The sequence below is a fragment of the Panthera pardus genome, unplaced genomic scaffold, assembly GCF_024362965.1.
Source record: "Panthera pardus isolate Hobbes unplaced genomic scaffold, ASM2436296v1 HiC_scaffold_13, whole genome shotgun sequence".
NCBI lineage: Eukaryota > Metazoa > Chordata > Mammalia > Carnivora > Felidae > Panthera > Panthera pardus.
The window spans coordinates 161,599,323-161,626,761 of NW_026526688.1; the positions used below are offsets into that span (position 1 = coordinate 161,599,323).

General features: G+C 44.8%; 1 protein-coding gene across 5 annotated transcripts in view; it reads right to left on the reverse strand.

Moving 5' to 3' along the window:
* Positions 1–6,996: 6,996 nt before the first annotated feature.
* The window catches only part of PDGFRA (platelet derived growth factor receptor alpha), a 50,805-nt gene continuing 30,362 nt past the window's right edge, over positions 6,997–27,439 (reverse strand). For all 5 annotated transcript variants that reach the window (XM_019469714.2, XM_019469725.2, XM_019469720.2 and 2 more), the window contains exons 13-23: positions 26,524–26,628; positions 26,023–26,133; positions 25,266–25,419; positions 24,322–24,488; positions 21,896–22,011; positions 21,437–21,559; positions 19,301–19,412; positions 17,949–18,048; positions 17,727–17,832; positions 15,960–16,201; positions 6,997–10,102 (exon numbers count right to left, since the gene is read on the reverse strand). In XM_019469714.2, the coding sequence (XP_019325259.2) occupies positions 9,955–10,102; positions 15,960–16,201; positions 17,727–17,832; positions 17,949–18,048; positions 19,301–19,412; positions 21,437–21,559; positions 21,896–22,011; positions 24,322–24,488; positions 25,266–25,419; positions 26,023–26,133; positions 26,524–26,628 (1,484 nt within the window). In that variant the 3' untranslated portion in view covers positions 6,997–9,954. The remainder of the gene's footprint in view (positions 10,103–15,959; positions 16,202–17,726; positions 17,833–17,948; positions 18,049–19,300; positions 19,413–21,436; positions 21,560–21,895; positions 22,012–24,321; positions 24,489–25,265; positions 25,420–26,022; positions 26,134–26,523; positions 26,629–27,439) is intronic.

Sequence of the window (27,439 nt, forward strand, 5' to 3'; positions counted from 1 at the left end):
AAAGCTGATTTTTTTTCAAAACTGTTCCTAAAATTGACAAACCTCTAGTCAATAAAAAAAGAAGGACACAAATTATCAATATCATGAATGAACAAGGAGACAACACTACAGATCTTACAATATTAAAAAATAATAAGAAATGTTACCAACAACTTCATGCCAATAAAGTAAAAAACTTTCTGCTAATATATTCATAATGGATATGGACAAATTTCTTTAAAAACACAAACTAGCCAACTTACTCAACAAGAATTAGATAGCTTGAAGAGCCCTACATTTATGGAAATTGATTCATTATTTGTAACCTTCCAACAAAGAAATTTCCAGGCCTAAATGGCTTCACTGATGAATTACATCAAACATTTAAGGGAGAAATAATACCAGTTCTACACAAACTCTTCCAGAATACAGAGGAGGAGGAAACATGTCCCAACTCGTTATATAAGGCCATTTTATTGCCTTTATACAAACTAAGACAAAGACATGACAAGAATAGAAAACTATAAGTCAATATCCATTATGAATAAGGATGGAATGTTCTATATATATCTTTTAGAACCACGTATTCTGAAGTATGCTTCAAGTAAAAAAATATTCTTGTTGGGAAAAAAAAAGCTTTAACTGTGTGTACTTTATTAAAATAAAGCACATCAGAGGGGAGGTGGGGGGGATGGGTGAAATAGCTGAAGGGGATTAAGAGTACACTTATGATGAGCACTGAGTAATAAATACATTGTTGAATTGTTGAATCACCATATTGTACACTTGAAACTAATATAAACTATGTTAACTATAATGTAATTAAAATTAAAAACTTAATAAAAAATAAAATAAAGTAAATTAAAAAAATAAAAGAGTCTTAGAACAAAAAAAGACTTGGAGTGCCTGGGTGGCTCAGTCGGTTAAGCTTCCAACTCTAGATTTCAGCTCAAGTCATGATCTCACACTTAGTGAGATAGAGTCCCACCTCAGGCTCTGCTCTGCACTGAGAGCTCAGAGCCTGCTTGGGATTCTCTCTCTCTCTCTCTCTCTCTCTCTCTCTTTCTGCCTGCCCCCACTCATGTTCACACTCTCTCTCTTTCTCAAAATAAATAAATAAACATTAAAAAAAGAGAGAGAGAGACCCCAGCCATAAAGCATCTGAGGAGGAAACTTTTTTAAAATGTGTATTTACTTATTTTGAGAGAAAGAGAGAGCACTGGGCAGGGTAGGGGAGAGAGGGAGGGAGAACGAGAATCCCAAGCAGGCTCCACACCGTTAGCACAGAGCCCAATGTAGGGCTCAATCCCACAAACAGTGAGATCATAACCAGAGCTGAAATCAACAGCCTGAAGCTTAACTGACTGAGCCACCCAGGTGCCCCAGGGGAGGGAACACTTTGATAAAGACACCTGTGCGGATAATGTAAGCAATAAGGACCTTAGATAAATAATTGTACTGTCCTAAGAATCTTGTGGAGTAAAATAAAGTCTGGGAGCAATAAGTATATGATAATTTCAATAGATGCAGGAAAAAGCTTTCCTAATCAACCACATCCATTTAATTATGTAGTGGAATTCCTAGCCAGTGAAATAAGATAAGTGAAACAAATGAAAGGCATCCAAATTGGGTAGGAAGAAGTAAAATCGTCTTTACTTACAGATAACATCACTTTCTGTATAAAAAAATTTTTTTAGGAACCTACAGAGTGGCAGAATATAAGGTCAATTGCATTTCTACATACCAGCTATAAATAGATATAGAAAAAAATGTTATATATGACAACAGAATGTATGTAAATACATAAAACTATAAAATATAGTTTTTATAACTGAGATATTAGTATAAAGAAGACCTAACTAACTACAGAGGTAATCATGTCCACATGTTGGAAGACTCGATATTGCTAAGATGTCAAGAGCATAAGCCCTAAACACAAATTTCAAGCATCCACTGTATCATGTCTGTTAACATCCTGTTAGTCAAAGAGAGTTACATGGTCAAGTCTAACATCAATGCAGTGAGAATATCTACTTCCCCTGTGAAGGTGAGGGGGAGGAATATAGTTCTAAAGCATAATTTGATTTACCACAATGTTCACTGAACATGAGTGATATTAGTATCCCTAGGACTTAATACATGAGAAATGGTTGTTGAGTAACGACTAAATAAATGTCTTTTTAGAAAAAAATAGGACAAAATATCACTCTATGCTTTGATTTGGAAGGATTCTTATTTCCCAGATCATAAAGAGATCATAGAGTGTTGCAACCTTACCCTCACTGTGGACATCTCTTAGATTCTACCATCACCGTAGTCTCACTCTGATGGCAAAAGGAGCTATGATAGGAGCTAAATGGCTGCACCAAAATATATCATTCTCACAAGAAGTAGGAAATTGCTATTTTTTTCCCTGTTTTCTGTAGAGTTGACGTGCAATGGTTGGGTTGAACATGTATAAGAATAGAAAACAACCTTAATTAATTATTGTCCCATAACTTCCCCTACATACCTATTCTGTAGAGTTCATTCTTCCTGTCCTTTTGGATGAAATTTAGAATCAACCCTTTGACATTTTTTGTCATGCTTAGATAATGAAATGTTCTCTACTTCCTCCAGTATAGTAACTATATCAACTCCGAACTTCGTGAGAAGGTTTAATTTCTATTTCCCCATCTTGGACCTACTGAAGAAGGCGAAGGAAAGGTTACAGCGTTAAAAAGATGATGATGATCAGTTTCATCTCTATCTTCCCCAACTAGAGCTTTTTAATTCCTTCCCCACTCACAGTCCCTTCAGGGCTAATGGGGGGCATCGTCTGGGGAAGAAGTAAGAAGATGGAGATCTTACTTGGCTGGTACCGTGCTCAGTTAGTGTTGAGAACTATGAAGAGTCTGAGGTTTTATCCTATTTGCAAGCTAACAAATTAGCCTACCACGGTTTCATGGATGCTGCCAGAAAACACAAGAGACTCCTAAGTCAGAAACAGGACTTTACTACTCACAATCCAGTAAATACCATGAACTTGGTATTTACATCAGTTCTCCCTGCCCCCCCCAAGCCCTGTGGGGGTAATACAATGTGTCCTGGGTGGGTGCTATTCAGGCACTGGCTTTGTGTCACAGCTCAAGAGCCCTAAGCTTAGGAAGCACCAGTCTTTTATTATGGGCTGCAAGCGAATGTGATCAACATTTGTCCCAGAAGGGGACATCGTCTTTATTATACCGGCCATTAAACAAATCTGCTTTCTGCTCTGGAGAAAGACTATTTCTGTCTCCCATGATGTAGAGATCTTGTCTGTCGCGTTAATTTCTGAATCCCAGTGCCTAAAACAGTGCCTAGCTCAACAACATCTAAGAATAGGGGAATACGATTTGGGGAGGAGGGATGTGAAGTTGGCCATAGAGTATCTGGAATCAAGCTAGGACAGGGGCTTCAGGAAGCAAATCCACCAGGTCTGGCTCCCCCGGCCCCACCTTCCCATTCTCGAATGTTCCAACAACACTCTGTGTCCTCTGGTTGCAGAAAAGCTTTGGTTTTATCAGAAGGCTCCCTAGAGCTATAATCCATATCACTCAGAACATACATGATATAGTCCTCTGGCTGCTTGTTACTCCCACGTGCAGACCGTGGCCTCCACCCGCCACAATTTTCTGTTCTGCGCTGCTCTGCCCTGTGATGTAACGTTCCCCTCAGGTAATTAGCCAGTTGGAATCAACTCCGCCAGCTGCCTCACTGAGGCTTACATATCCTAGAGATCACCTAAACAAAGAAGAGGCTGCTCTCTAATAAATATTTGTTGAAGAGATTAACTTAAAAGATGATTTTCTGTGGCCAGATCATTACATCATGTTCTCATGCATTTTCTGCACTTAGGAAACTAACCCCAACCTTTCCAGGGAAAAAGAACGGGTGTCTAATAATCTCAGGCTGGCGAAGAATGTATCCACTCTGGAACTGTCTCCACAGACACCAGATATGACAGGCTACCCTGTGGGACAGCAAGCTCGAACAAAACGAGAAATGTATAATGTATAATGGAATACTCAGGTCAGAGAAGAAAAACGTTTTCTTCATTTCAAAGCGTTCCTTAATTCCTCATCAAGTCTAAAACTTTGACCAACCCAACAATCTGCAGCTTAAGCACCACACAGAAAACACTGGATCCGATTCTGTGCGGAGCAGTCAGCATGAAATGTAATGAAATTCAAAATAGACAGGATACACATGCTCCAGAGGGAAGTCATTAATACCCATGAATAATGATAAAGCAAAATACCATCTGCCAGGATAATGTGGCAAATCTTTTTAAAATTCCAATTAGCCTTTAAACCAGAAACAGGGAGCAAATATGCTCCTCCTGCCACGTGAAACCATGTGTCCTTGATATCTGCACTGCTCTATACGTGGACTAGGATGCGGGTGATGGAAACATCAGCCACATAGGAATATATTTTGGAGGATGCGTTCATTATTCTCTAGGACACAGGTGCTATTCATGTAACCGGGTGGAACAGAACATTGTAATCTGCTAATTAAGGCCACATATATATTTTTTCACCTGTATCTTAAGTGTAGGGGTGAAAAAAAATTGTGTCTGTTATAAGCACAGTATATTCATTTTGCTGTAACAACATGGTTGGGTTTGATCCTTATATGTATTCGGAGTCAGAGATAATGAAGCATTTCTATAGCCATTATCTTGGGGAAAATTGCCTAGTTTATGATGGATTCAGATATTCTAAGTCATTTTCCTGAGCTGCATTTTATGAAGCATATAACTGTTAAAGTCATAATATCCATTATTACAGCTGTTGTAGTATAGCCTAAAAGGAAATCGTTATTATAAACGTGTAAAATACTTCCATAGGCCAACTAATCCATCACTTGTCTTTTGAAATACCTCAAGCAGCAAGGCTTCTCAGTATCTCTTGCTTTCCCTGGTCTGTTGTGGTGAAAACAGCACTGGAATTGGTACAATTTCGAATTTCTGGCCCTAACGCTCTCACCACTCCGCTGTATGATTTTTAGAAGTCGCTGGGTTTCCTCATCTATAAACTCTCTTGCCTGCCTCAAAATCCCACCTTGAGAATCAAAAGAAGTGAATGTGAACAGGATCTTTGAAAAAGCTGGAAAATCCTCCAATAGTAAAAGTCATTTTTATCATCACGAGGGGATAAAGAAGGCCGCGTTGTCTATACTGTATTGAGAGGTAGAGTTATACGTTAAACGGGAGAACAGAAAGATCTCTCTGCAGGCTTAGCGCCTTGTGTGGATGCTAGATTAGGCAGCTATTGTTTAATCAGTAGGATTATTGTTCCTGATGATCCCTCTCCTTTCTGGGGCTGAACAGAAGCAGAGCCAATACTCAGCCTACATTGACAGCTTCCAACTTAACTCCAAGGAGGTGTACTTTGATCTGCAGGCTGATTGAATATGGGCCAGAAGGAGTTCTGTTGGAATAGGGTGCTATATTCCAATTATTAATAACAATCAATTTCCATAACCGGAAACTGAAAATAAATTGAATTAAAATAAATAAATAAATAAATAAATAAATAAATAAAAAAAATAGGGGCGCCTGGGTGGCTCAGTCAGTTAAGCAACTGACTTCGGCTCAGGTCATGATCTCACGGTTCGTGGGTTCAAGCCCCACATCGGGCTCTGTGTTGACAGCTCAGAGCCTGGAGCCTGCTTCCGATTCTGTGTCTCCCTCTCTCTCTGCCCCTCCCCCACTTGTGCTCTGTATCTCTCTCTCTCTCTCTCTCAAAAATTTAAAAAAATGTAAAAAAAATTAAAAAAAAAGAAAAGAAATTGAATTATACAATTTTTGTTTTGTAAATCCATGTCGTTTGATTCGGCATGCCTCAGAATGCAAAAACTGACACCCTCCTGACACGACTTCACAGCAAGCAATGAAAGGTAGAGGAGACCCGAGAAAACTAGGGCTAATAAAATAATCTGCAAAGCAGGTGACTCCCGTTCCAAAATTTACTGTGACGGTCAGACGTGAAGGCTTGGGCTTAACATCAATTTCTTTCCGCACACCCTTTGGCCTAGCAATTTTATTTCCAGGATTCTACCCCAACAAGACACTCCTATGTGTACACAAGGCTATTCAAGAAGTCATTTCCGTAGCGAAGAATGGGAACCTATAAATGCACCTATAGGAACATGATTGCATAAATTATGGTACATGCACATAATGAGAAACTATATAGCTGATAAAAATCGAGGGAGGTCGATCTATATGTACTTCTCACAGAGCTCTGTAAAACATAGCATTAAAAGAGAAGAGCAGTATAAGCTCTGATAATGATGTATGCGTATAGGTTCATCAATTGGAACAAATGTACCACTCTCATGGGAGATGCTGATAATAGGGGAGGCTTTGCATGAGTGGGGAGAGGGGGTATACGGGAAACCTCCGTACCTTCTGTTCACTTTTGCTGTGAACCTAAAACTGCTGTAGGAAATAAAGCCGATTTTAAAAAAGGAAAAAAAAAAGCGCTTTACAAAGCGTTACGTAAAGTAAATACCATTTAGGTAAAACATGAAGCAAAAATAGAGATGTATATACGGATACATAAGCAGATGCACGGAGAGGAGGGTGGAAAGATGAAAGATGCAATTCTGCCTCTGGGAACCCGGACAGGGACAGGGAAGAAGATATAGTGAAGAAAGCCTTTCATCGCTCGTATCACACACACCTACAATGTTTGAATGTTGCAAATGCACTCCTGTGCTCCTGCGGGGGAGAAAAACACGGTGCAATAAAATGCTATTCAAACAAACAAACAATAGGATTGAGGACGAGCCGAGTGCCGGTTATCTTTAAGTTAAACGCTGTGTCTGAAAACTAACGCGCTCAAATAACGTTTAAATCTTAAATTTCCCATTGGTTTCATCAAAACCACGATATGAAGCCCTACTGAAATACTGCTCAGAAAGCGCATGGAACAAGATTGCTTTAATTTATGTGATTCAGCTAAAAACAAAAATGCTGGGACCTTAGTGTAACTTTAAATTATATATATCATTTATTGAAATATAAAGATCTTCATTTACATGTTTTAAAACAAAAACACGAACGGGGCGTTCTGTAATACATTTTTTATCAGTAGACCCTACCTATTGAGTTACTTCACAAACATTCACCACACCACTGTTTTGGAAACACTTATGTATTTTTCTCTTTATTTTTCTAAAATATAAATTTTGGACATTCAAAAGTGCAACAGTTAATGTGCCTGTGGGGAATATCACAGTCAAAAAAATATAAACAAAGGCAGTGATACAGCTTGTCATAAATGTTTTGGCAGTATTCTCCAAGTCTATAAAGAAATACATATATACATATTGATGTATAACATCATTTTATGTCACGTCCCTCTTCACAAAAATAGGACCGTTTGTACAGATTGGCAGACCACATTTTAAGGACATCATTGATCATTTAAAAAAAAAGTCACAAATTGTGTTTCTCAGGCCAGCTTTGATTGTCTTCATAAAAACAGAAAGCAGGAAGGATTGGCAAATTTTCATCTGGGGATTTTGCAGGAGGCCAAAAAGGAAACAAGTCTGTGATACAATGAAAACACTGTTAAAAAAAAAATAAGATGCAGTCACACAAAAACTTAGGTGGGAGTAGTCATTAGGACTGGAACCTGCTTGTCTGAGAATTTTCATCCAGCCCCATGATGTCACACAAAATTCAAAGGAACATCAAAATGCAAAGCACCAACAAAAGAAGGCTGTACAAGGGAGAGTGAGCGATAAACAGAATGCTTGAGCTGTGATTCTAGAAACACAAATGTATTTCAAGTCTAGTTGGCTCTACAGAACCTAGTCAGATTTTCTTTTTTAATTGGCCAAGCTGGCTCAGTCTTCACACTTAGTATGAAAAAGGTGGGTAAGAAAGTTGGGGCTTGCACTGAGATTATACCACTAGGTAGTCAAGTACCTTGTTTCTGCTGCTACTTCTTCCAAGGAGCACGGACGGTGATTGCGGCGATCACAGCCCATGTTTCATTCATATGGTGTCAGCAATGAAGCAGAAATGCAGAGAATGCCAATGAACCCACCCCAATCCGTCTGACAGTTTGGATGGAGGTGACAATGTGTCCTGCTATGTCACCCCAAAATTTCAGCACAACTTTTTAGGTTTTTTTTGTTTTCACCAAAATATTAACCTGGTTATACAGAGACCTGGCACTCTGAATCGCATCATTTCTGTACATGCCTCTGGGGGGCTGGGGGGGGGGGGCCGGGTGGCAAGTTCAGGTCCCCCATGCAGTAGGGAGCAATGTCTTTACTTTTGGAAAGACCTGCTAAACCAAGATTTTGCTTTCGCAGCCTCAGCTAAGACTGGAAAGTTAAATTAAGGGCAGCAATTGCCACATATATGGCATTAAACGTCACTGACCCAAAGCCAAGGACTTAAATGGTAGGCTTCCTGCATGGCTGACTTCTAGCCTAGTTCCAAATTTCAAATTATCTGTTTCCCATGGCAACTTCCTGTACCCTAAGCTGGTGTTGCCCAAACCTGGCTAATCAAACCAGCCAGGGAGTTTATAAAAAGACAGGTTCCTACTCCTGACCAGACTTAATAATTCAGAAGATCTGGGGTGGGGACCTAGAATCTGGTGTTCCCAGTTGCGATCCCATTTGGGAACCAAGGATCCAGGCTAATGCGCATGCAGTATTCATTAAATAATGCCTTTATGTTCTCACAGTTTCAAACTATTTCTCTTTGGGGTATGAGATGAAAGAAAGGGGGCTGATATTCAAGGCATCCTTCTGACCCTTCTAGGCTTTGTAAAATTTTAAAAACACAGATTTGGGGATCCACCAAAGTTATCACCAAGCATGAAAACGACCCCTGCAAATCCAGTCTTTTTACCGATGATTATATTTTCCACTGGGTAGTAACATGACAAGTCATGTTAGGCATAGGCTTATGCCTTTAGATTGCGAACATTTAGGATTTCGGGGTTTTGTTTCTTTCAAATCCCATTACTTCAGAGGGCAGTTAATTGTTTTTAGTACAACGGATTAGGGAACCTATTCGGCACACAGTTAAAAACACTGACTTCCTGGAAGACACTACTTTTACTGTTCTCTATGTTCAACTAAATTTAATCCACTAAAGCTATTACCATATTTTATAGAGAAACATCGGTTATTTGATATAAATGTCACAAACTGTCAAACTTGTCGCCTACTTAGTAAGAATCTTTTTTTTTAAATTGTGCTTTCTCTGTAGGGAAAACGTGTTACACATTACACATGTAGCATTACTGAGTAACAGTAGATTACAATATGAAAATGAGTGGCTGGGCTTCTAAATGACCCAAATCTAGTAAACAAGATTGGTTAATTATTATTCTTTATCTCTTTAACACTAAAAAAAAAAAAAAAAAAAAAAAAAGTAAGATGCTATAGTACCAGTACCTTTTAAGGTTCAAAAGTGGTTTTGCATGTACTTCCCAGGAAAGTTCAACGGCAACTGATACCAGGTTTCAAGCAGGAAGTACATGGATGGGTTGAGTGGTCTCTTCAGAAGTCCAGAGCAGACAGTTAATAGAAATCTAAACACATCCTCAGTTAGAGTTATTTACATAATTACAATGCTGGAGTTTTCTCGCAAATGTAAATCGTGTATGTTGGACTCTCACCAATGCCCTTGAAACACAAAGTTCACCTTCCGTGGCCTATTATTTCCTTGTCCATCTATCTCCAAACTTCACACACCGCTGAGATGCTACTAAAGCATTGCGAGGGCAACGCTAAGAAAGTTCATTCCGAAATATCCCATTCATCCATATTTAGAAGGCTCCCTGAGGCCCTTGGCTGGGAACTTCTCTTTACACATCGTCCAAGTCCTCCTCCCCAACTTTGCATTGCAATAAAGTGGTTTTCTTAAAGGGATCCAAGGTGGCTCCAAGAGTGGAAGGTACCCCCTGAATCTGCCAGTCACAGGAAGCTGTCCTCTACCAGGTCTGAGGAGTCTATGCCAATGTCATCCATCATGTCGATGTCCTCGATGGTTTCATCCTCTCTCTTGACGAAGGTAGAGCTGCTGGAACCTGTCTCAATGGCGCTCTCTTCTGAGGTCTGCGAGCTGGTGGAGGGAGAGAGTAGGAAAGGTTAAGCCCAGGTACAGACCAACGAGACCACGGTTGTGTGACTAAGGTGGCCGCCCCCCCCCCCAAAGGCAAAGGAGCTCTTTCTGCAAGATCCTTTGGCCACCGAATTAGGCAAGATCCTGCCACCAAGCCAGACAGCTAGTCATCATCCACCACACTGCAGGGGGCCCAGTGGAAAACCAAGAACCCCCAGGTCACCTTCACCCTTCCGCCTTCCTTCTCTCCCGTCAAATCTTTCAGCAGAGCTGCTAACACGCTGCCACGATTCTTTCCCTACACAGTCCTAGTTGAAAAGAGAGTAAGCAGTGCCTGGTCAAAAGACAGAGGGGGATGAAATCAGCTGCAAACCACAGCCCAGCCAGTCCCTTGCTGTGAAATTTCCCGAGCACCCAAATGGTGTTGTCGGCATCTGACCCCACGCCCCTGGAATGCCTTCCTCCCCCTCCTCTTTATACCCACCCCCCACGTTCCCTGGCCCCAGTCATGAAGGCGGGTGAAGGCTCCTTACTCACTAGAGTAGCGGCCGAAAGGGAGCGTTCTATCGTCAAAAAGCCTTAGGTCTGGAATCACCCACCACTTAGTAGCTGTAGGAGTCACATGAGTCACTTAACTCCCTGAACTTGTTCCCTGGCTTATAAGATGGGATGACAGGGGCACCTGGATGGCTCATTCAGTTCAGCATCCAACTCTTGATTCCGGCTCAGGTCATGATCTCACAGTTCATGAGTTCGAGCCCTGAGTCAGGCTCTGTGCTGAAAGCACGGAGCCTGTTTGGGATTCTCCCTCTCTCCCTCTCTCTCTGCCCTTCTCCTGCTCATACCCCCTCTCAAAATAAGTAAATAAAAACTTTTTAAAAATTACATTAAATAAAATGAGATAACAATAGTACCTGACAATATTCCTATCTGTTAGGGAAATTAAATAAGATAATAACCATAAACCACTGAGCACAGGACCTACAACATACTAAGCGTCCAATAAATATTAGTTATTACTATTATTATTATTGTTATCACTCAAACCTTACCTGATTAGGGCCTGAATATCAGATATCAGGAAACAGTTGTTAATTTTCTCACATGTGATCATGCTGTTATAATTATGTAAGAGAGAGAGTATCCTTATTCTTAGGAGATGTTCGCGGGAGTTTCAAAAGTTTTAGCAAGGAAAAAAAAGTAGGGGTGTGTATGTGGTACATGTATATTTACATATCATATGTTATTAAATATGTAGTATTGGGGCACCTGGGTGACTCAGTCGGTTAAGCATCCGACTCTTGATCTGGGCTCAGGTCATGATCTCATGGTTCATGAGATCGAGCCCCACGCTGGGCTCTGCACGGACAGTGTGGAGTCTGCTTGGGATTCTCTCTCTCCCCCCCTCTCTCTGCTCCTCTCCTGCTCACACATGTGCTCGCTCTCTCTCAAAATAAACTTAAAAAAAAATATGTAGTACATATTATTATATATTATGTATAGACACAACATAGGTATAACTACATATATATACATATATATGTATATACGCGTATATATGCATATATATGTATAGTTAGATAAACCACACATGGCAAATGTTAACAACTACTAAGGCTAAGTGGTAGATGGATTCACTCAATCTTTCTGAACGTCTAAAATTTCTCACAAGGAGTTTTAGAAAAATAATTCTCCCTAGTCTCTAGCCCGTCATGATTCCCTGTCTTCCTGTCTCTGAACTCTTACCGCCTTATCATTATCCTGCCTTGGATTGCGAAATTTCTATATATATCTTTTTGCCACAAGCAGGTTATCTGCTGATAGGCAGGACGGTCTGCTCTCACCGTGAGGCTGCAACTGTAGACATAACACAGAAACCATACCATTGGCTGGCCAGCCAGAGGAGGCAGTCTCACACACGTGCCCAATAGGGGCTCTCAGCCCTGCTGGCTGTTTCCTTCCCGAAGGGCCAGGCCTGACTCCTCTGCCTCTCCCCCTCCTCTCTAGGTCAGTTCAGTTTCCAGGCAGAAAACTGAGCCTGGCATATAGAAGCCCATGCGAAATGGTCTGCTGCCATCCATCCCAAAGGTGGCCTGGAGAGTTCTTAGAACCTGCAGGGTGACTACACTGAGGTGTCTTTTCACAACCCCACAGATTGGGCCTTTCCCTAGGACTGAGAGCTTCTGTCTCTGTTCTTACTTTGTACTCTACCCTCCCCTCGGCTTACACCCTGGTCCTGGAGCCTCACTGTGAACCCCAAGTCCACTTGGCTGGTCTTGATAACCATGTTGTCCCGACAACCTCTCTCTCTGGGAAGCCAGCCCCGGTTCATGGGGCCCTGGCCAATAGCTCTTGGCCAGAGTCAACCTTTGGAGATGGCCCTAACCCAGACAGGACCTGCATTTATGAGACTGCTCTAGATGCCGTGATTTGGACTAAGGTCCCCTCCTTGGGGGCAAGTTCTACAGCTGAGTCCTACAGTGGAGTCATTCCCCTTGCACTGACTCCCCTGGGCCTGACATGCTCCTCTCTCGGCCAGTCTACCTCACAGAGAGAAGGCAAGGGTATGGGCGTGGAGGAAGCTAACTTCCACAGACACTCGGCACGAGATCATCCTTGCAGCTTGCCAGGCTTCATGGTGGTCCTAAAGCTGATGACTGGGCTTACTTCTGAGTCCCAAGCCACAGTGCCCATCTTGTGGCCCAGGGCCTGGCTCCTGATATTCCTGACCCAGCAGCCCCAAACCCTCTATAGAAAGCAAGGCCCAGTCTTTCTCATACCCATTCCCCTCCCGAGGCCAAGCCCCCTGAGCCCAAGAAGATTCCACAGGATCATCATGCTTTCCTAGACCTAGAGCATCTCAGCCCTGGGATCCCCCTTCACTAGGATAGGCTGAACTGTGTCCCCCTCCCCTCCCCACAAAACTCACATGTGAAAGCCCTAATCCCCATTGTGATTATCTTTGGAGATAGGGCCTTTAAGGAGGTAATCACAGTTAAATGAGGTCATTAAAGTGGGGCTCTTACCCAATAGAAATGGTGTCCCTGTAAGAGGAAGAGACACCTGTGATACACACACAGAAAAAGACCACGAGAGGACAGATTAAGAAGATGGCCATCTGCAAGCCAAGGAAGGGGGCTGCAGGAAAAATCAAACCTGCCAACACCTTGATCTTGGACTGCCAGCCTCCAGGACTGTGAGAAAACAAATGTCTATTGTTTAAGCCCCCAAGTCTACGGTATTTTGTGTTATGGCAGCCCAAGCTAACCAAGACATTCCCCGTGCTCAGCCCATCTGTGAGGACCACAGCTTCACCTGACCTGGTGTAGTCATTTGGGACATACTCTGCACAATTAGAAGACCAAATGTATTGCCCTTCCAGAGGTTCTAATTATCTAACACAACAACTTTCTATCAACTAGAATTGTTCTCTCCACGTAATATACATCAAACTCTGCATTACAGCCTGGTATATGCCTAGAAAAGTTCTGGGCACCTTTCTTGTGTTATTTATCAATACGACTTTCTTTTTTTAAGTTTATCTATTCTGAGAGAGTGAGAGAGAGCAGGGGAGGGACAGAGAGAGAGGGAAAGAGAGAATCCCAAGCAGGCTCTGTGCTGTGAGTACAGAGCCCGACACGGGGCTCAAACTCATGAATGGTGAAAGTCCCTACAACTTTCTAACTTAATTTAGAAACAAAACCTTTTGGGGTGCCTAGGTAGCTCACTCGGCTAAGTGTCCAACTCTTGATTTGGGCATGATCTCACGGTTCGTGAGTTTGAGCCCCATTTGGGTTCTGAGCTCACAGCATGGAGCCTGCTTGAGATTCTCTCTGTGCCTCCCAGCTTGTTCACTGGCTCTCTCTCTCTCTCAAAATAAATAAGTAAAGAGAAAAAATGAAGCAAAACTTTTTCGTCACTGAAATATTATTCAGAGCCCCCTAATACAAAATAACCAAATGGATGGCAGATCTGGGGTCAAGGGCTACCACAGATCCCCAAAAGCTGGAGACACGTACCGCTAAAACAACACAAACGTATTTTTGCAAAGGTAAGTCAGAGCGCTTTGCGCAATCTCCAATCCTCATAACCCATTCCAAAAACAAAAAAACGCAATTATACTTTTTTAAATTACCTGGTTCACACCAACAGCAAGGGATGTCACAATCACAAGCCTCCAAAATAATAATGCCATAAGCTTCTGCCTAAATAATTACATGTAGCTAACCAAAAGAGGAAGAAGGGAGAAAAACATCCTCAATGAAGATGGAAAAAGGAGGCACATCACTTTCACCTGCCTCTGTTCAAGGACCCTGCAAAGACAGCGGAGGCCGAAGACACAGTCCCCTCGTCTGGACGTTCAAACCAATGGTTCTAGTCCCGGCTGCGTATTAGCATCGCTTTGGTCGTAAGTTAACGGATCCAGGTAATGATCAACAATGGCTGTTGATGTCACAAAAGGGGAGGCCGCTGGACAGCATGCAGCTCCCGACGGAAGGACACAGCACGATCTTAGAGGCACACATGCCAAAAAATCTAACCTGAGTCAGATCAAGCCTCTAGACCACCAGTTTGCAACAAATACAGGAGATAAAGCACATGAAGGTGCACTACGGGATGCAATCAACAAAATTCTGAACGGGAGAACGTGATGGCCAAACGCTCCGGGTCCTTCACAAATACTATGCAAAGTGGGTAAAAAGAGGCAAGACAAATGCATAGAGACATAGCAACTAAAGGCCATGTGTCACTCTTAATTTGCATCTCAATTAGAATAAAACAAATGCAAAATAATACTTATCAGAGAGTCGGGGAGATTTGACCACTGGATATCTGATGCTCCTAACAATTTATTGTCAATTGGTGGGGGAGGGGTGAGAAAATGGCATCGTAAGTTATTTTTAATAACTCCAGTTATTTCTTTCAATAGGGTCATAGGGGGCCTGGGCGGCTCAGTCAGTTAAGCACCTGACTCTTGCTTTCAGCTCAGGTCATGATCTCACAGTTTGTGCGACTGAACCCTAAGTCAGGCTCCACGATGACAGCGTAGGGCCTGTTTAGGATTCTCTCTCCTCGCTCTCTGTTCCTCCCCCGTTCGCATTCTCGGTCTCTCTCAAAATAAATAAACTTAAAACATTTTTTAAATAGAGCCTTTATCTTTTAGAGACCCAAGATGGAATATTTACAGGTGAAATGACATGATGTCTAGGATTTGCTTCAAAATAATCCAAGGAGAGTAGTAGTGGATTCATGCATTCTGGCCATGAGTTCATGCATGCTCAAACTGGGTGACAGATCAACTGACAGGTCACTGTACAACTTGAGTCGGACACGTTAGAAGTCTTCCATTATACAAAGTTAAAAAGGAAGAACAAATCAGCCAGGAAGCGCCTGGGTCCCATTCCCAGAGATTCTAACTCGTTGGTCTGGGTGATGTGCGTAGATCGGTTTTCTAGTCTCCCCAGGTGATCCGAGCTTACAGCTAGGGGTAAGATCCACCGATGAAGCATCAAATAGCCCAGCTGGCCTCTCTCTCAGCTCTCTCCTCCGTTCCATGACCAGTGCAGAAAACAGCAAGAGAGGCTTCTAGCATCTCAATAATCAGAGTGGCTGCGACAGTCTGATCAAAACACCTGAGGACTCTGGTCAAAGACTCTCCACCCTGCCTGCCCTATACCTCCCCCAGCCCCACGGGGCAGGTATGAGGAGCATCTGGGAAGCATTTACATATGGAAACAGACCCCTCGGAGGCTCTGCCACCGCTCCCCTCGAACAAATACACTGATGTCGCCAGGGCAATGGCTCCCCTCCTTCAGGTGAGCTGGGGGGCGGAGGGGAGCTCTGCAAGAGGCCCTACCTGTGTCTGTTCCTCTTGCCCAGGTCCTCCTCCTCAGGAACAGGGTCGATGTCGGGCAGAGGGATGATGTAGCCGCTGTCTGCACTCAGCCTCTGCTCGTCCAGGCTGCCTTCCCAGTCCTTCAGCTTGTCTTCCTCGTGTTTGTAGGTGACGCCGATGTAGGCGTTGTCCGAGTCCACGCGCATGCGCGCCACGGCAGGGTGGTCGCTCTTCAAGAAGTCCAGGTGAATCTTTTCGTAGCTCTGCAGATATGCGTTTCACGTGGTTAACCAAGTGTCACCCACTGAACTGCAGAAAGGACGCTCAGAACTATTATTTAACCGTCTGTGTTTCCAAGCTACCGCACAGATGCGGGATTGAGACAACTGAAGGAGAGTCAGCTGTCAACTGTCACATCCCAGGGATGTGGGACACGGGGAAAGGACCACTGATGGCAGAGATCTCCTGCCATCCTACCAATGGGATCTCTCATTCTCCTTAAGATACAATGAGCCCCAAGGGCACCTGGGTGGCTCAGCAGGTTAAGCGACTGACTCTTGGTTTTGGCTCAGGTCATGATCTCGAGGTTATTGAGTTTGAGCCCCGCATAGCACTGAGCCTGCTTGCGATTCTCTCTCTCTCTCTCTCTCTCTCTCCCTCTGCTCCTCCCCCACTCTCTCGGTCGCTCTCCAAATAAACTTGTTTAAAAAAAGATACAATGAACCCCTTCACTGAGTCGGTAGCTATGACTGTGTCCCCACCCACCTCCATGCACACACACTCCCTTCTCTGGGACTAGCGGGGAGCCTTCTGGTCCCAATACATAGTCTCTTCAGGGCTTGGATGGGTCTCAATAAGAGGGGACAAGGACTTCCACTGAAAGCACCACCCCTGAAACCTTCCTGATCCCTAAACATTGGAGACATCTAACTCAAAACTTACAGAACTTGGATCTAAAAAGACTTCATTTTCCAGACCAATTCCAGTCTCTTCCCACCCATACATCTTACTTAACCAGCCAGGGCATCTTTGACTGAGCCACCATTAATTTCCTTTTGCCTCCTCATTGCCTCACTTATGGGAGTTGTAACGGGCAGTGAGATAATCAATAGACACAAGTATTTAACGCCCAGTTCCTCATGCAACGACCTAACGCTGCTCCTCTATGAGAAGGACAAGCAATAAATATGAAGACTCTACATACTGACGAACCTGAATCTTAGAAATTGTATTGATTATACAACTGTGTCTGGGGCTCCTTCACAGCATCTCGGCAGAAAGTTGTTTCATTTATTAACATATCCTGCTTGGCTCCATGAAATTACATTTGTTCCTTTGAACAATGCTTCCTATTCCGCAAAAAACCAGCTGGAGCCACAGATAACAGCTGAGGTTGTTCCTTCCAGTCAGCTGGTGAAAGCCAATTTCACATGGATTTAAGTGCATTCAAATTAGCGATTTAATGGCTGTGGATGCCCTGAGACTTCTAACTGCACGGTAGCTTCAGATACTCGAACATCTGGAGAATAAAGTGCTTACAGGTGTCCTACACTTGAGATAAAAGGGGAGCCCTGAGGAGAGGGGAGGGTTTTCATTCATCATCGCTACCAGGGGCTGGGGGAGCACGCCATGAAAGCCCTGGCCACTGGATCAAACAATCTTCCTCCCCCTTTGGAAACGTTCCTTTAAAACAGCGTTGAACTGTGCTGCTCACTCGCGTGACTGCCTGCTCTTGACTTCTCCCTTTGCCCATGCCGTTCCACCCAGCTTGGAGGGGCCCAGACAAACCTTCTTATATTGTCCCGGCAACAGATTCTCCACAATCTCACTCAGGTGGTAAAAGGAGGGTCTCTTCTCCGGCTCACTGTGCCAGCACTTGACCATGATTTCATAGCTGCGGAAGCACACAACTCCGAGTGGGCACAGGGAGGAGTGTCAGGGCACCCCCGCCCCACCCCACACGCCCGCTGGGCATGAACGCAAGGCGCACGAGATGGGGAGGGGGCTCACACTTCGCTGGTGGCGTGGTCAGGCTTGGCCATCCGGTACCCATTCTTGATCTTGTTGTAGAAAGTGGAATCCACCATCATACCAGGGTACGGGGTGCCCCCTGAAAACCAAAGGGAACAACCAGGATTAACGAGCGTGCGTTACACTGCTGAGACACTCGGGGACACATCTGGGGATCCCCACTTGGACTTCTGGTTCTTGCAAGGAAATGAAGGGTTACCATCTCCTTGACTTCACGGGCTTGCCCGGAATCGTAAAGGTAACCAGGACTTCTGGGTTGGTCAAGTCCAGACACCCTAGGCAAAGACGCTACATCTTAGGAAAAGCACACAAGTGTTTTTCAATGTTTCTGATCCCTGGATCTACACATACAAAGCAAAATAGAAAAGGAAGAGAAATTCTCAATCACTAAAGCCAAAAAAATTTTTTAAAAAATCATTCTCACCAAAAATGTTTAATAATTAGAGCAAAAGTCAAAGCTGAGGCTTGAAATATCTAGGTGATTCTCTGCTTTTAGTAGACTGTGAGCCTCAGTTAAGCCACACACCGGGATGATGCAGTGACATCCAAGCAGGGACAAATGGGATCGAAAAAGGAGACCAGGCAGGGAAGAAACCCTTTACTACCACATTAAGATAACAGAATTCATGAAGCATTTCCGTTTTTATGGCCACAGTCAGAACAAGCTTAGTTTCCTCTCTAAAGCCTTCCAAAACTACCCCAAAACTCCTTCCCCTTTTCTCTTCCATTACAATTTTAATCAGAACCACCCCGTTTATTGCTATGTGTAAGTCTTATCTTATCCGAGATAAACTGTCAGAGGTCAGGGTCATGAATCACTCCTCCCTCAGGGCCTTCACCTGGCAGCACAGGGTACCTGTGTTGTTTGGGACCTGGTGACTGACTAACCCAATGACTAGGAGGCTCTTCTCCTCCAGAGAGATGATCAGGAAGGGGAATCACACTCTTTTCCTGGCCACACTTCTTTTCACCTGAGCCTCGATCACCACTGGTGAGCCCACTTAACCCAAAGACCCCGTGAAAAAGCAGCTGGGGAGTGGGTGTCCTCAGGAACATCTCTAGTGGGAGAAAGTCATTCTAGCACAGCCCAAAGGAGGGGGGGGGGCGGCAAAGGCCAGACGTGAGGGTGCAGCCCCCCAAAACTCCTGGCTGTCTGCACGGGCATACTCCTGACACCAGAAGTGCTCAATGTGTGATTTCATCTGCCGCAGTGCCCTTGACTCACAGCAGGTATCTTAACATCGTTAACACCCTGGAGCCTGGAAAACAGTGTTTCCCTCCCAGTGTTTTTTCCAAAACGACCCAAGCGAGCAGAGATGTCAGGCCCGTACCAAGGGAAAAGATCTCCCAGAGCAGAATGCCGTAAGACCAGACGTCACTCAGCGTGGTGTAGAGGTTGTCGAAGATGCTCTCAGGAGCCATCCACTTCACGGGGAGAAAGGTCTGCATGGAAGGAGGGAGGAAATTAAATCCAGCATACGCACCAATGACCCACAGCAGCGGAAATAGTAGGGGTCCTTTTTGGACTAATAATAACTTGCACTGAGAACCTTGTCCATGTAAGTATCTCCCCGTGTTTTTTTTGTCCAGGGCTGTGTTCTCCACCCTCGTGAGAGTGCCTGGCACCTGGTGGGTACTCGATAAATATTTCATGAATGATGGATAGTTGATGTGGCCTCTTAGGTCCTCCCAAGGAATAACATTTGAAAATATTTAATCCTGAATGTTTTACCCAAAAAGCGAAAGCCCTGACTGGACCAGTCTCTCCTATTTGCCGGTGTTCCTAGGAACAAAATTCGAAACAGATCCAGTGATCTGAGAACCAATTACATTACTGAATTTTAAGAAATTCATTTCCTATCACTATAAATATGACGTTATGATAATTTTGCAGCTTCTTTTGGGAGGCTGTACAAACTCCAGTGGAAATACTAAGACTGAAGCAGATATACAATATAAAGGAACCACATTAGCATCCTTCAGCCTTCTGAAATTCATGGGGAGATCACAGATTCATCAACTTTTTTTTTAATGTTTATTTATTTTTGAGAGAGAGAGACAGAGCCCAAGTGGGGGAGAGGCAGAGAGACACAGAGACAGAATCCAAAGCAGGCTCCAGGCTCTAAGCAGTCGGCACAGAGCCCAGCGCGGGGCTCGAACCCAAGAACTGTGAGATCATGACCTTAGCTGAAGTCAGATGCTTAACCCGCTGAGCCTCCCAGGCGCCCCAACTTTTTAGGCAGGTGAGAAATAGGCTCCACCAAAGTCCACTGACTTGTTCAGGGTACCTAAAGCTGGTCTCACATGGAGCCTGGACACAGACCAGTGGCCTTCTGTGGGTGGGCACAGCAGCCCCATGCTGTCTCACAACTAGTGCAGTGGGGTGATTTGGAATTGTCCCTACAAGTGGAAAATGTATCCTAAATTACTACATCTGCTTAGAGGTAGAAGGGATGGGGAGAAAGACCATCTTTAAGGAAATTGTGCTTCTAAGATCTATTAACTCATAGGGTCGCAACATTTTAGGGGTCACAGACACCGTTTGCAAATTTGATAAAAGTTAAAGATGCTCTCTTTGGAAATGAATGCAGGTGCACAGGCACACATGATCTACACATTAATAGCTAACACTTGCTGAGGGCTCGTATGTGCCAGGCACTGCCCTAAGCATTTGACTTAAAGTCACCGACTGAATCACCCAAGGCAACCCAGGAGATGGGTACTATTATCAGGTCGCTGTGACCGATAGGGAAACCAAGCTACAGAATGGTCAAGTCACTTGCCCCAAATCCCCACAGTAGTAAGCGCTGGAACCAGTACTCACACCCAGGCGGTCTGGCTGCAGACTTTGTGCTTTCCGTATTGGTCCCAGGAGCCCATTCATGAATCTTGTGGGCTCCACATTAAAATATGGACGCTGGGGATGCCTTGGTGGCTCAGTCGGTTAAGCGTCTGGCTTTTGACTTCGGCTCAGGTCATGATCTCATGGGATCAAGCCCGGCATTGGGCTCTGCTCTGACAGCATGGAGACTCGTTGGGATTCCCCCTTTCCCTCTCTCTCTCTCTCTCTGCCCCTCCCCCACTGCACATGCACACGTACATGCTCTCTTTCTCTCAAATAAGTTGACTTTAAAAAAAATGTTTAAGGGGCACCTGGGTGGCTCAGTCAGTTAAGCGTCCGACTTTGGCTCAGGTCATGATCTCAAGATTCGTGGGTTTGAGTCCTGTGTAGGGCTCTTGTGCTGACAGCTCAGAGCCTGGAGCCTGCTTCGGATTCTGTGTCTCCCTCTCTCTCTGCCCCTCCCCTGCTCATGCTCTCTCTCTCTCAAAAATAAATAAAACATTAAAAAAATTTTTTTTAATATTTAACAACAAATATGGACACTGAATGGCCAGAAGCAATGCCTAGTTTCAGAGCTTCAGTGAGGAAAGGTGAGTGAGTCAAACGGGGGGAAAAGAGCACGTACGCTGCCTTTGGACACGTAGTTTGAATCATGCATGATGTCCCTGGCCAGGCCGAAGTCACAGATCTTCACGATTTTCCCTTGCGCCAGGAGGACGTTGCGAGCAGCCAGGTCCCGGTGGACACACTGCGTGGGAAGGGAAGAAACAACAGAGTCTGTCCATCTGCCGCCAGACCACCTCACCCCTGCAAGGTTGGCCACTTCGTGGTGGTGCTTGGGGCTGCCCGGGACACCTCAGGGAGGCTGTCCTGGAGCAAAGAGCTCACGGCCTGCAGGCTCTCATCCCGGCCACCCCCATGAAGGAGAAGGCTCTGGAGCAGAGTAGATGCCTGACGAGACCGGACGCCCTGCCACACTTCGGGGAAAGGGAAGGGAGAAGCAGCCGTTGCTACAAGTCTCTGCCAGGCCTACCACGCTCCAGGCCCGGATCTACAGAGAACTCCGTTCCGGGAACATACTCACATTTTTGGAAGCCAAAAATTCCATCCCTCGCGCCACTTGATAGGTAAAGCTCAACAAATCCAGCAGAGTCAGGCCTTCTGAGTTATCGTCCGAAAGGAGGTTTTTGACTTCCGAGTCTGCAGGAAAGGAATTAAGTGTGTTGGTGCTGGAGGACAGCGTGAAACGTCACCCACGGGGGGCTCTCCCACAGGGCTGCACAGGCTTGTCCAAAGAACAAATCTAAAATTATTTTCCTATAGTGTTTCCAGACCTCGCAGGTGGGGATGCAAACCACACAGAGGTTCTACCATTAAAAAGAAGTATGCCTGCAGAAATATATATCTGGTGTGTGTGTGTGTGTGTGTGTGTGTGTGTGTGTCCATAGGGACCAGTCTAATGGGGTCTCACACATATTTTGTTGTTTGCCTCCTATATTTCTTTTTTCAACCTTAGTTAGCAAGTCACATAGTCACCTTTAAATCTTACGTGATGAATACACATGAGGGCCCTTCGAAAAAGTAGGTTCTGGGGTGCCTGGGTGGCTCAGCCCGTTAAGTATCTGACTTTGGCTTCGGTCATGATCTCACGGTCTGTGAGTTCGAGCCCCACGTCAGGCTCTGTGCTGACGGCTCAGAGCCTAGAGCCTGCTTCCATTGGATGGATTCTGTGTCTCCTTCTCTCCCTGCCCCTCCCCCACTTACACTCTGTGTGTGTGTCTCTCTCTCTTCCTCTAAAAAATAAATGAACATTAAAAAAAAAAAGTAGCTTCTAAGAATTGCCTTTCTCTTTTCTCGTTAAAGCCACCTTCATAGTATTTGGCTTCTTTCCTGTATTAAAGCAAGCCCCAGTCAGACTAGAGGGAACGATCTTAAAGGTCAGTGCCATTGACTCTGCGTTTAGTTCCTTTTGCAACTTGTCCACTTTGCCCAGTTAGTCCCCTCTGGAAGGGTCCCAGGGTTTTCGAGGAAGGAGGTAATCTAGGCCAGCCGTTCTCATTTCTTTTTGAACGCTTTCAGGCAAGTGAAGAGTAGTGCAACCATTCATATTTTTCCAGCCAGCCAGGAGAAGGCCAGAAATCAGGGGCGTGCCTGCCAACAGGGCCCGGGCTGAGCATGAATCAGGTTCCCCTGACATCTGGAGCCAGGTCCAGCCTGGGAAGCAATGTAAACTATTTTTAACAATACCGGAGGGGAGAGGAAGCACTGTTCTGACAGCTCTCATTGGCCAATCTTTTAAAAGGGCTTGGAAATTCCCCCATTTGGCAATGAGGAGTGAATGGAACTTGGAACTGCAGAAATGGAAAATATCCTCATGTATGGAGCTTTGCAAAACAAGCACATTCTTTTTTAAATGCATTTGTACCTTGCACTGAAGAACCCCGCAAGCATGCAGAGCATATCAGTGATTTACAAAATAATTTCCATGGCAGCTCAACATTTTTTTGCATTGACCAAGGGGAGGGCCCAGGCCCAGGAACACAAAATCGAGAGACCGGTCAACCTCAGACCCAGCAGGACGTCCTCCCCACTCCAAGCCTGGGATTAGACGGGGACCTGGAAGGGTCTCCCCGCAGCAGAAGTGGGGTAGTCCATCTGCTATGGGCATCGGTTAGGTTCCCTGGAGTTCACAAATCAATGCCACTATGCCACATGTTCATCTGTTTTGAAAGATTAGACGGGATCTTCCTTCAAACAACGTTCAGTACAAACACTCAACACCCTTGTCAGAAAATATAACCTTAAATTGTCTACCTTCCAGCTTCTATCACAAAGTGGATATTAGCAAAGCCAAAAGCAAGGGCTACTGAACTCATCGATATCAGAGACTTATGTGATTAAAAATTTTTAAATACTATTGGGAACCAATATAAGGTAGCCAACTTTTAAATTTACCAAGTAAGGGCACTGAGGGGGGGAAAAAAAACATCAATTATCCCCATACTTTCATTAAAATACACACACACACACACACACACACACACACACAAACACCAAAGAAAGGAAGATTGTTATATCAGAATAAATAATTCCTTAGAAGTTTTACATTTCAAGTATGAAAATGCATTGCATTAAGTTTGTCTTTATTCTTGTTCTTCCTTTCAAGTCATAGCCCAGAATGTTCTGAAGACACGTCACAGACCCACTTGTGCAAACCTGCATTTAGGGACCACAGCCTCACAGTCTGACTTACCCCACCTGCTCACCTTCCTCTGAGAATTTACCACTATCCGAAAGTAGAGCATGCCTATGAAACCCTCTGCAAGCCAAAAGGGCATAAAGCAAAGAAGCAAATCCTCTTTGGATTGATTTCTCTCGGCAAGCGAAAACAAATACTCACGTGGGCCTTTCATAAAAGCAGAGAGGCACGAACAAAACTTGCGGAGAGCAGGGGATATCTGAATCGTTAAGGCACTAGAAGAGGCAAAGAGGACACACTGACACTTTTACCTGACGTAGATTTCTTCTTATACGAGGCCGGGCGATCATACAGCGATCTCTGGATGTCCGAGTATTTAGAAACCTCTTTCCTTTCCAGCATGGGGACGTACTGTGTGGTATCAGCTTGCTTCATGTCCATATAGTCACCATTGTTTTCAAAAGATAAAATAACGTAACTGTAAAAACAGAAAAAGAAACCTGATTCAGGGTGCCCCTCGGGGGTGGTCATTCAACATTCAGTAGGAGACGACCAGGTGCCTACCGCGTGCAAGGTAGTGTGGTGAGTAGGGGGGCGGCCGGGGTGAGCAAAAGCAAAACCAATGTGTACCCTTCACGTGGGGTGGTCTGGTAGATGAGATGAGGATTAATCAGTAATCACACAAACACACGGATCATCTACTCAGGTGTGTCTGTCCTTATTCTTGCTCCGTTTTACAATAAACAGGCCACAAACCCGGACCACACGACCACATGGCTCGGGCAGACGTTTCCTGCTACTCCATAAATTCAGTGCCAGTTTGGTGTCCGTCGAGGAATTCGATACAAAGGGAACTTGTACTTTCTGATCTTACGGAACTTGAAATCTACAGAGATCTTTATAGCCACCTGTTAAGTTCCTGCAGTTACGATCACTACCACTGGCTTGATTTATAGCTGCAATTACGGGTCTTAAGTGGAACACACAAAAACAGCAAACTGGCCCCCAGAATGAGTCCAACTTTTGCTTCCATTCAAACCTCTCAGTTAGGCCTCCTCAGGTGATATCTGGTCCAAAACACCAGGACCGTGTCATGGGATGTACCAGCACGTGTCACCACCATGGGATGATGGGCAGGGGAGCTGGACTCTTGCCACCTGCCGGCCCTGGATCTGCAGACGCGGATTCTATCGCGACGTGGGTTCTCCCCAGTTGTAACACAACGATTCACGGCAACGTGTCCCTCTGCACCCACCTCCGTGTGCTTTCATCAGCAGGGTTCAGCCCAAAAATGTCCAACTCTTTCTTTGGCTTCTCTGGGTGTCGGCTCAGGAAGCTGTCCCTATTCTTATGCAAATAGTTGACCAAATCCCCATAGAAGCAGTACTCTGTGATGATGTAAATAGGGCCTGTGGGAACCAAGGGCAGTTTAGAAATGGGTATGAAAATGAAGAAGAGAAAAGTCATGAAATGCTGTTCGCGCTGGCGAGAGATATCGCTCAAAAACAATGAGCTTCCATTCAGTGGAATCCAGGCAACTCCATTCATGGACTTATACTTGTGGGCATGTTTTCAGGGAGAGAAGGAGGGTTTAAAAAAGTCTGGACAGGGGCGCCTGGGTGGCTCAGTCAGGTAAGCATCTGACTCTTGACTTTGCTCAGGTCATGATCTCACAGTCATGAGATCACTTGGGAGGCTCTCTCTCTCTCCCTGCCTCAAAATAAGTAAACTTTAAAAAACAAAAACAAAAAAGGGGGTGCCTGGGTGGCTCAGTCGGTTGAGCGTCTGACTTCAGCTCAGGTCTTGATCTCACAGTTTGTGAGTTCAAGCCCCACGTCAGGCTCTCTGCTGTCAGTGCAAAGCCTGCTTCGGATCCTCTGTTCCCCTTTTTCTCTGCACCTCTCTCTCTCTCTCTCTCAAAAATAAATAAACATTAAAAAAAAAAAAATCCTGGGCAGTCTTCCCAACTATAGATCTATAAAAGATCCCTACTCCCAGGTCAAGAAACCTACCTGACTTGGTGCAGGCCCCCAGCAAGTTCACAATGTTTAAATGGGGCCCCAGATGAGTCATTATCTTCAGTTCCGACATGAGAGCTTGTTTTTCACTGGATCTGGCTGTGGCTGTTGAAGAAATAAATCACGTATCAGTTCAACTGATTTACTTCCCAGAAAAAGCCAGCAACATGGCTTTAATCCTGTGATTGGATAGCATTTTATTTAGCGAAGGGTCTAAAAGAGAAACACACAGTGACTTGGTCTAGACTCTGATAACTAATCCCAAGTCTTCAGGGAAAAAAGAAGTTTCCAAAAATAACAACTCTTGATTTTCCAACGTACAGGCAACAAGAATAATTTAAATAACCCGACTGAGAAAAGAGTCTAACTACCCATGAAACCTAGAGTCGAAAGAACCAAGATCTAGTCCTAAGTTTGGCATTTACTGGCTGTGGGGTTTGGAGCGACTCACTTATTATCTCCACTTTCGAAGAAATCCCAGGATGGGGCACTTACGTTTTAGCATCTTTACTGCTACTTTCATGACAGGCTGGGACCGGCTCAATCCGTAGGCAGTTCCTTCGACCACTTTCCCGAACGCACCAGATCCCAGGATACGACCTGTGGGCGAACAGAACCACTAACTCAGGCAGACGGTGGTGTCCCCTCAGTTCTATTCCCCATGGCCAGCGTTCGCGGGGGCACAACGGGGGCATTCTTCCAGCGTGGAGTAAGCATAATGATTCCTCCTAGTCACCATGTCAAGACCAGCACCGAACCCACGGGGAAGGACATTAGCACGATTGCTTTTGTCAAATAACATTTGCAAGGAAAAGGAAAACGCAGGGAGGAATAAGGAGGGTGCAGCTCTCCCTGGGGTGAGCATCCTGTCGGCTAGCTCCAGCGCTGGGCCAGACTGCAGGTTCCCATGTGCTCGTTTTCTGTGGCTCTCACCCAAAACCCCATGCCTCGCTACCCTTCTGTTCTCCACAGGCATCTTTTGCATCAATAAGTCCTTATCCACTGGAAAGACTGCAGCATTCAAGATACCGCTGATTCCGAGGAATGACGAAGTAAACTTCAGGCTGGTGTCCTAGCTGCCTGCTTGTCAGAAAGCCCAGGCACAACAAAGGCTAAACACGCCCTGGGAGCAAAAGGAAATGGAAGCTGCTGTCCCCACTCTTAAAGAGCTCACAGTCTAAATTCTTTTTAAGGTTTTATTTTATTTTTTGAGAGAGAGAGAGAGAGAAAGAGAGACAGCACGAGCGGGCAGGGGCAAAGAGAGAAGGAGACACAGAATCGGAAGTAGGCTCCAGGCTCTGAGCTGTCAGCACAGAGCCCGATGCGGGGCTTGGATCCACAAACGCAAGATCATGACCTGAGCCAAAGTCAGACACCTAACCGACTGAGCCACCCAGGTGCCCCCAAAGAG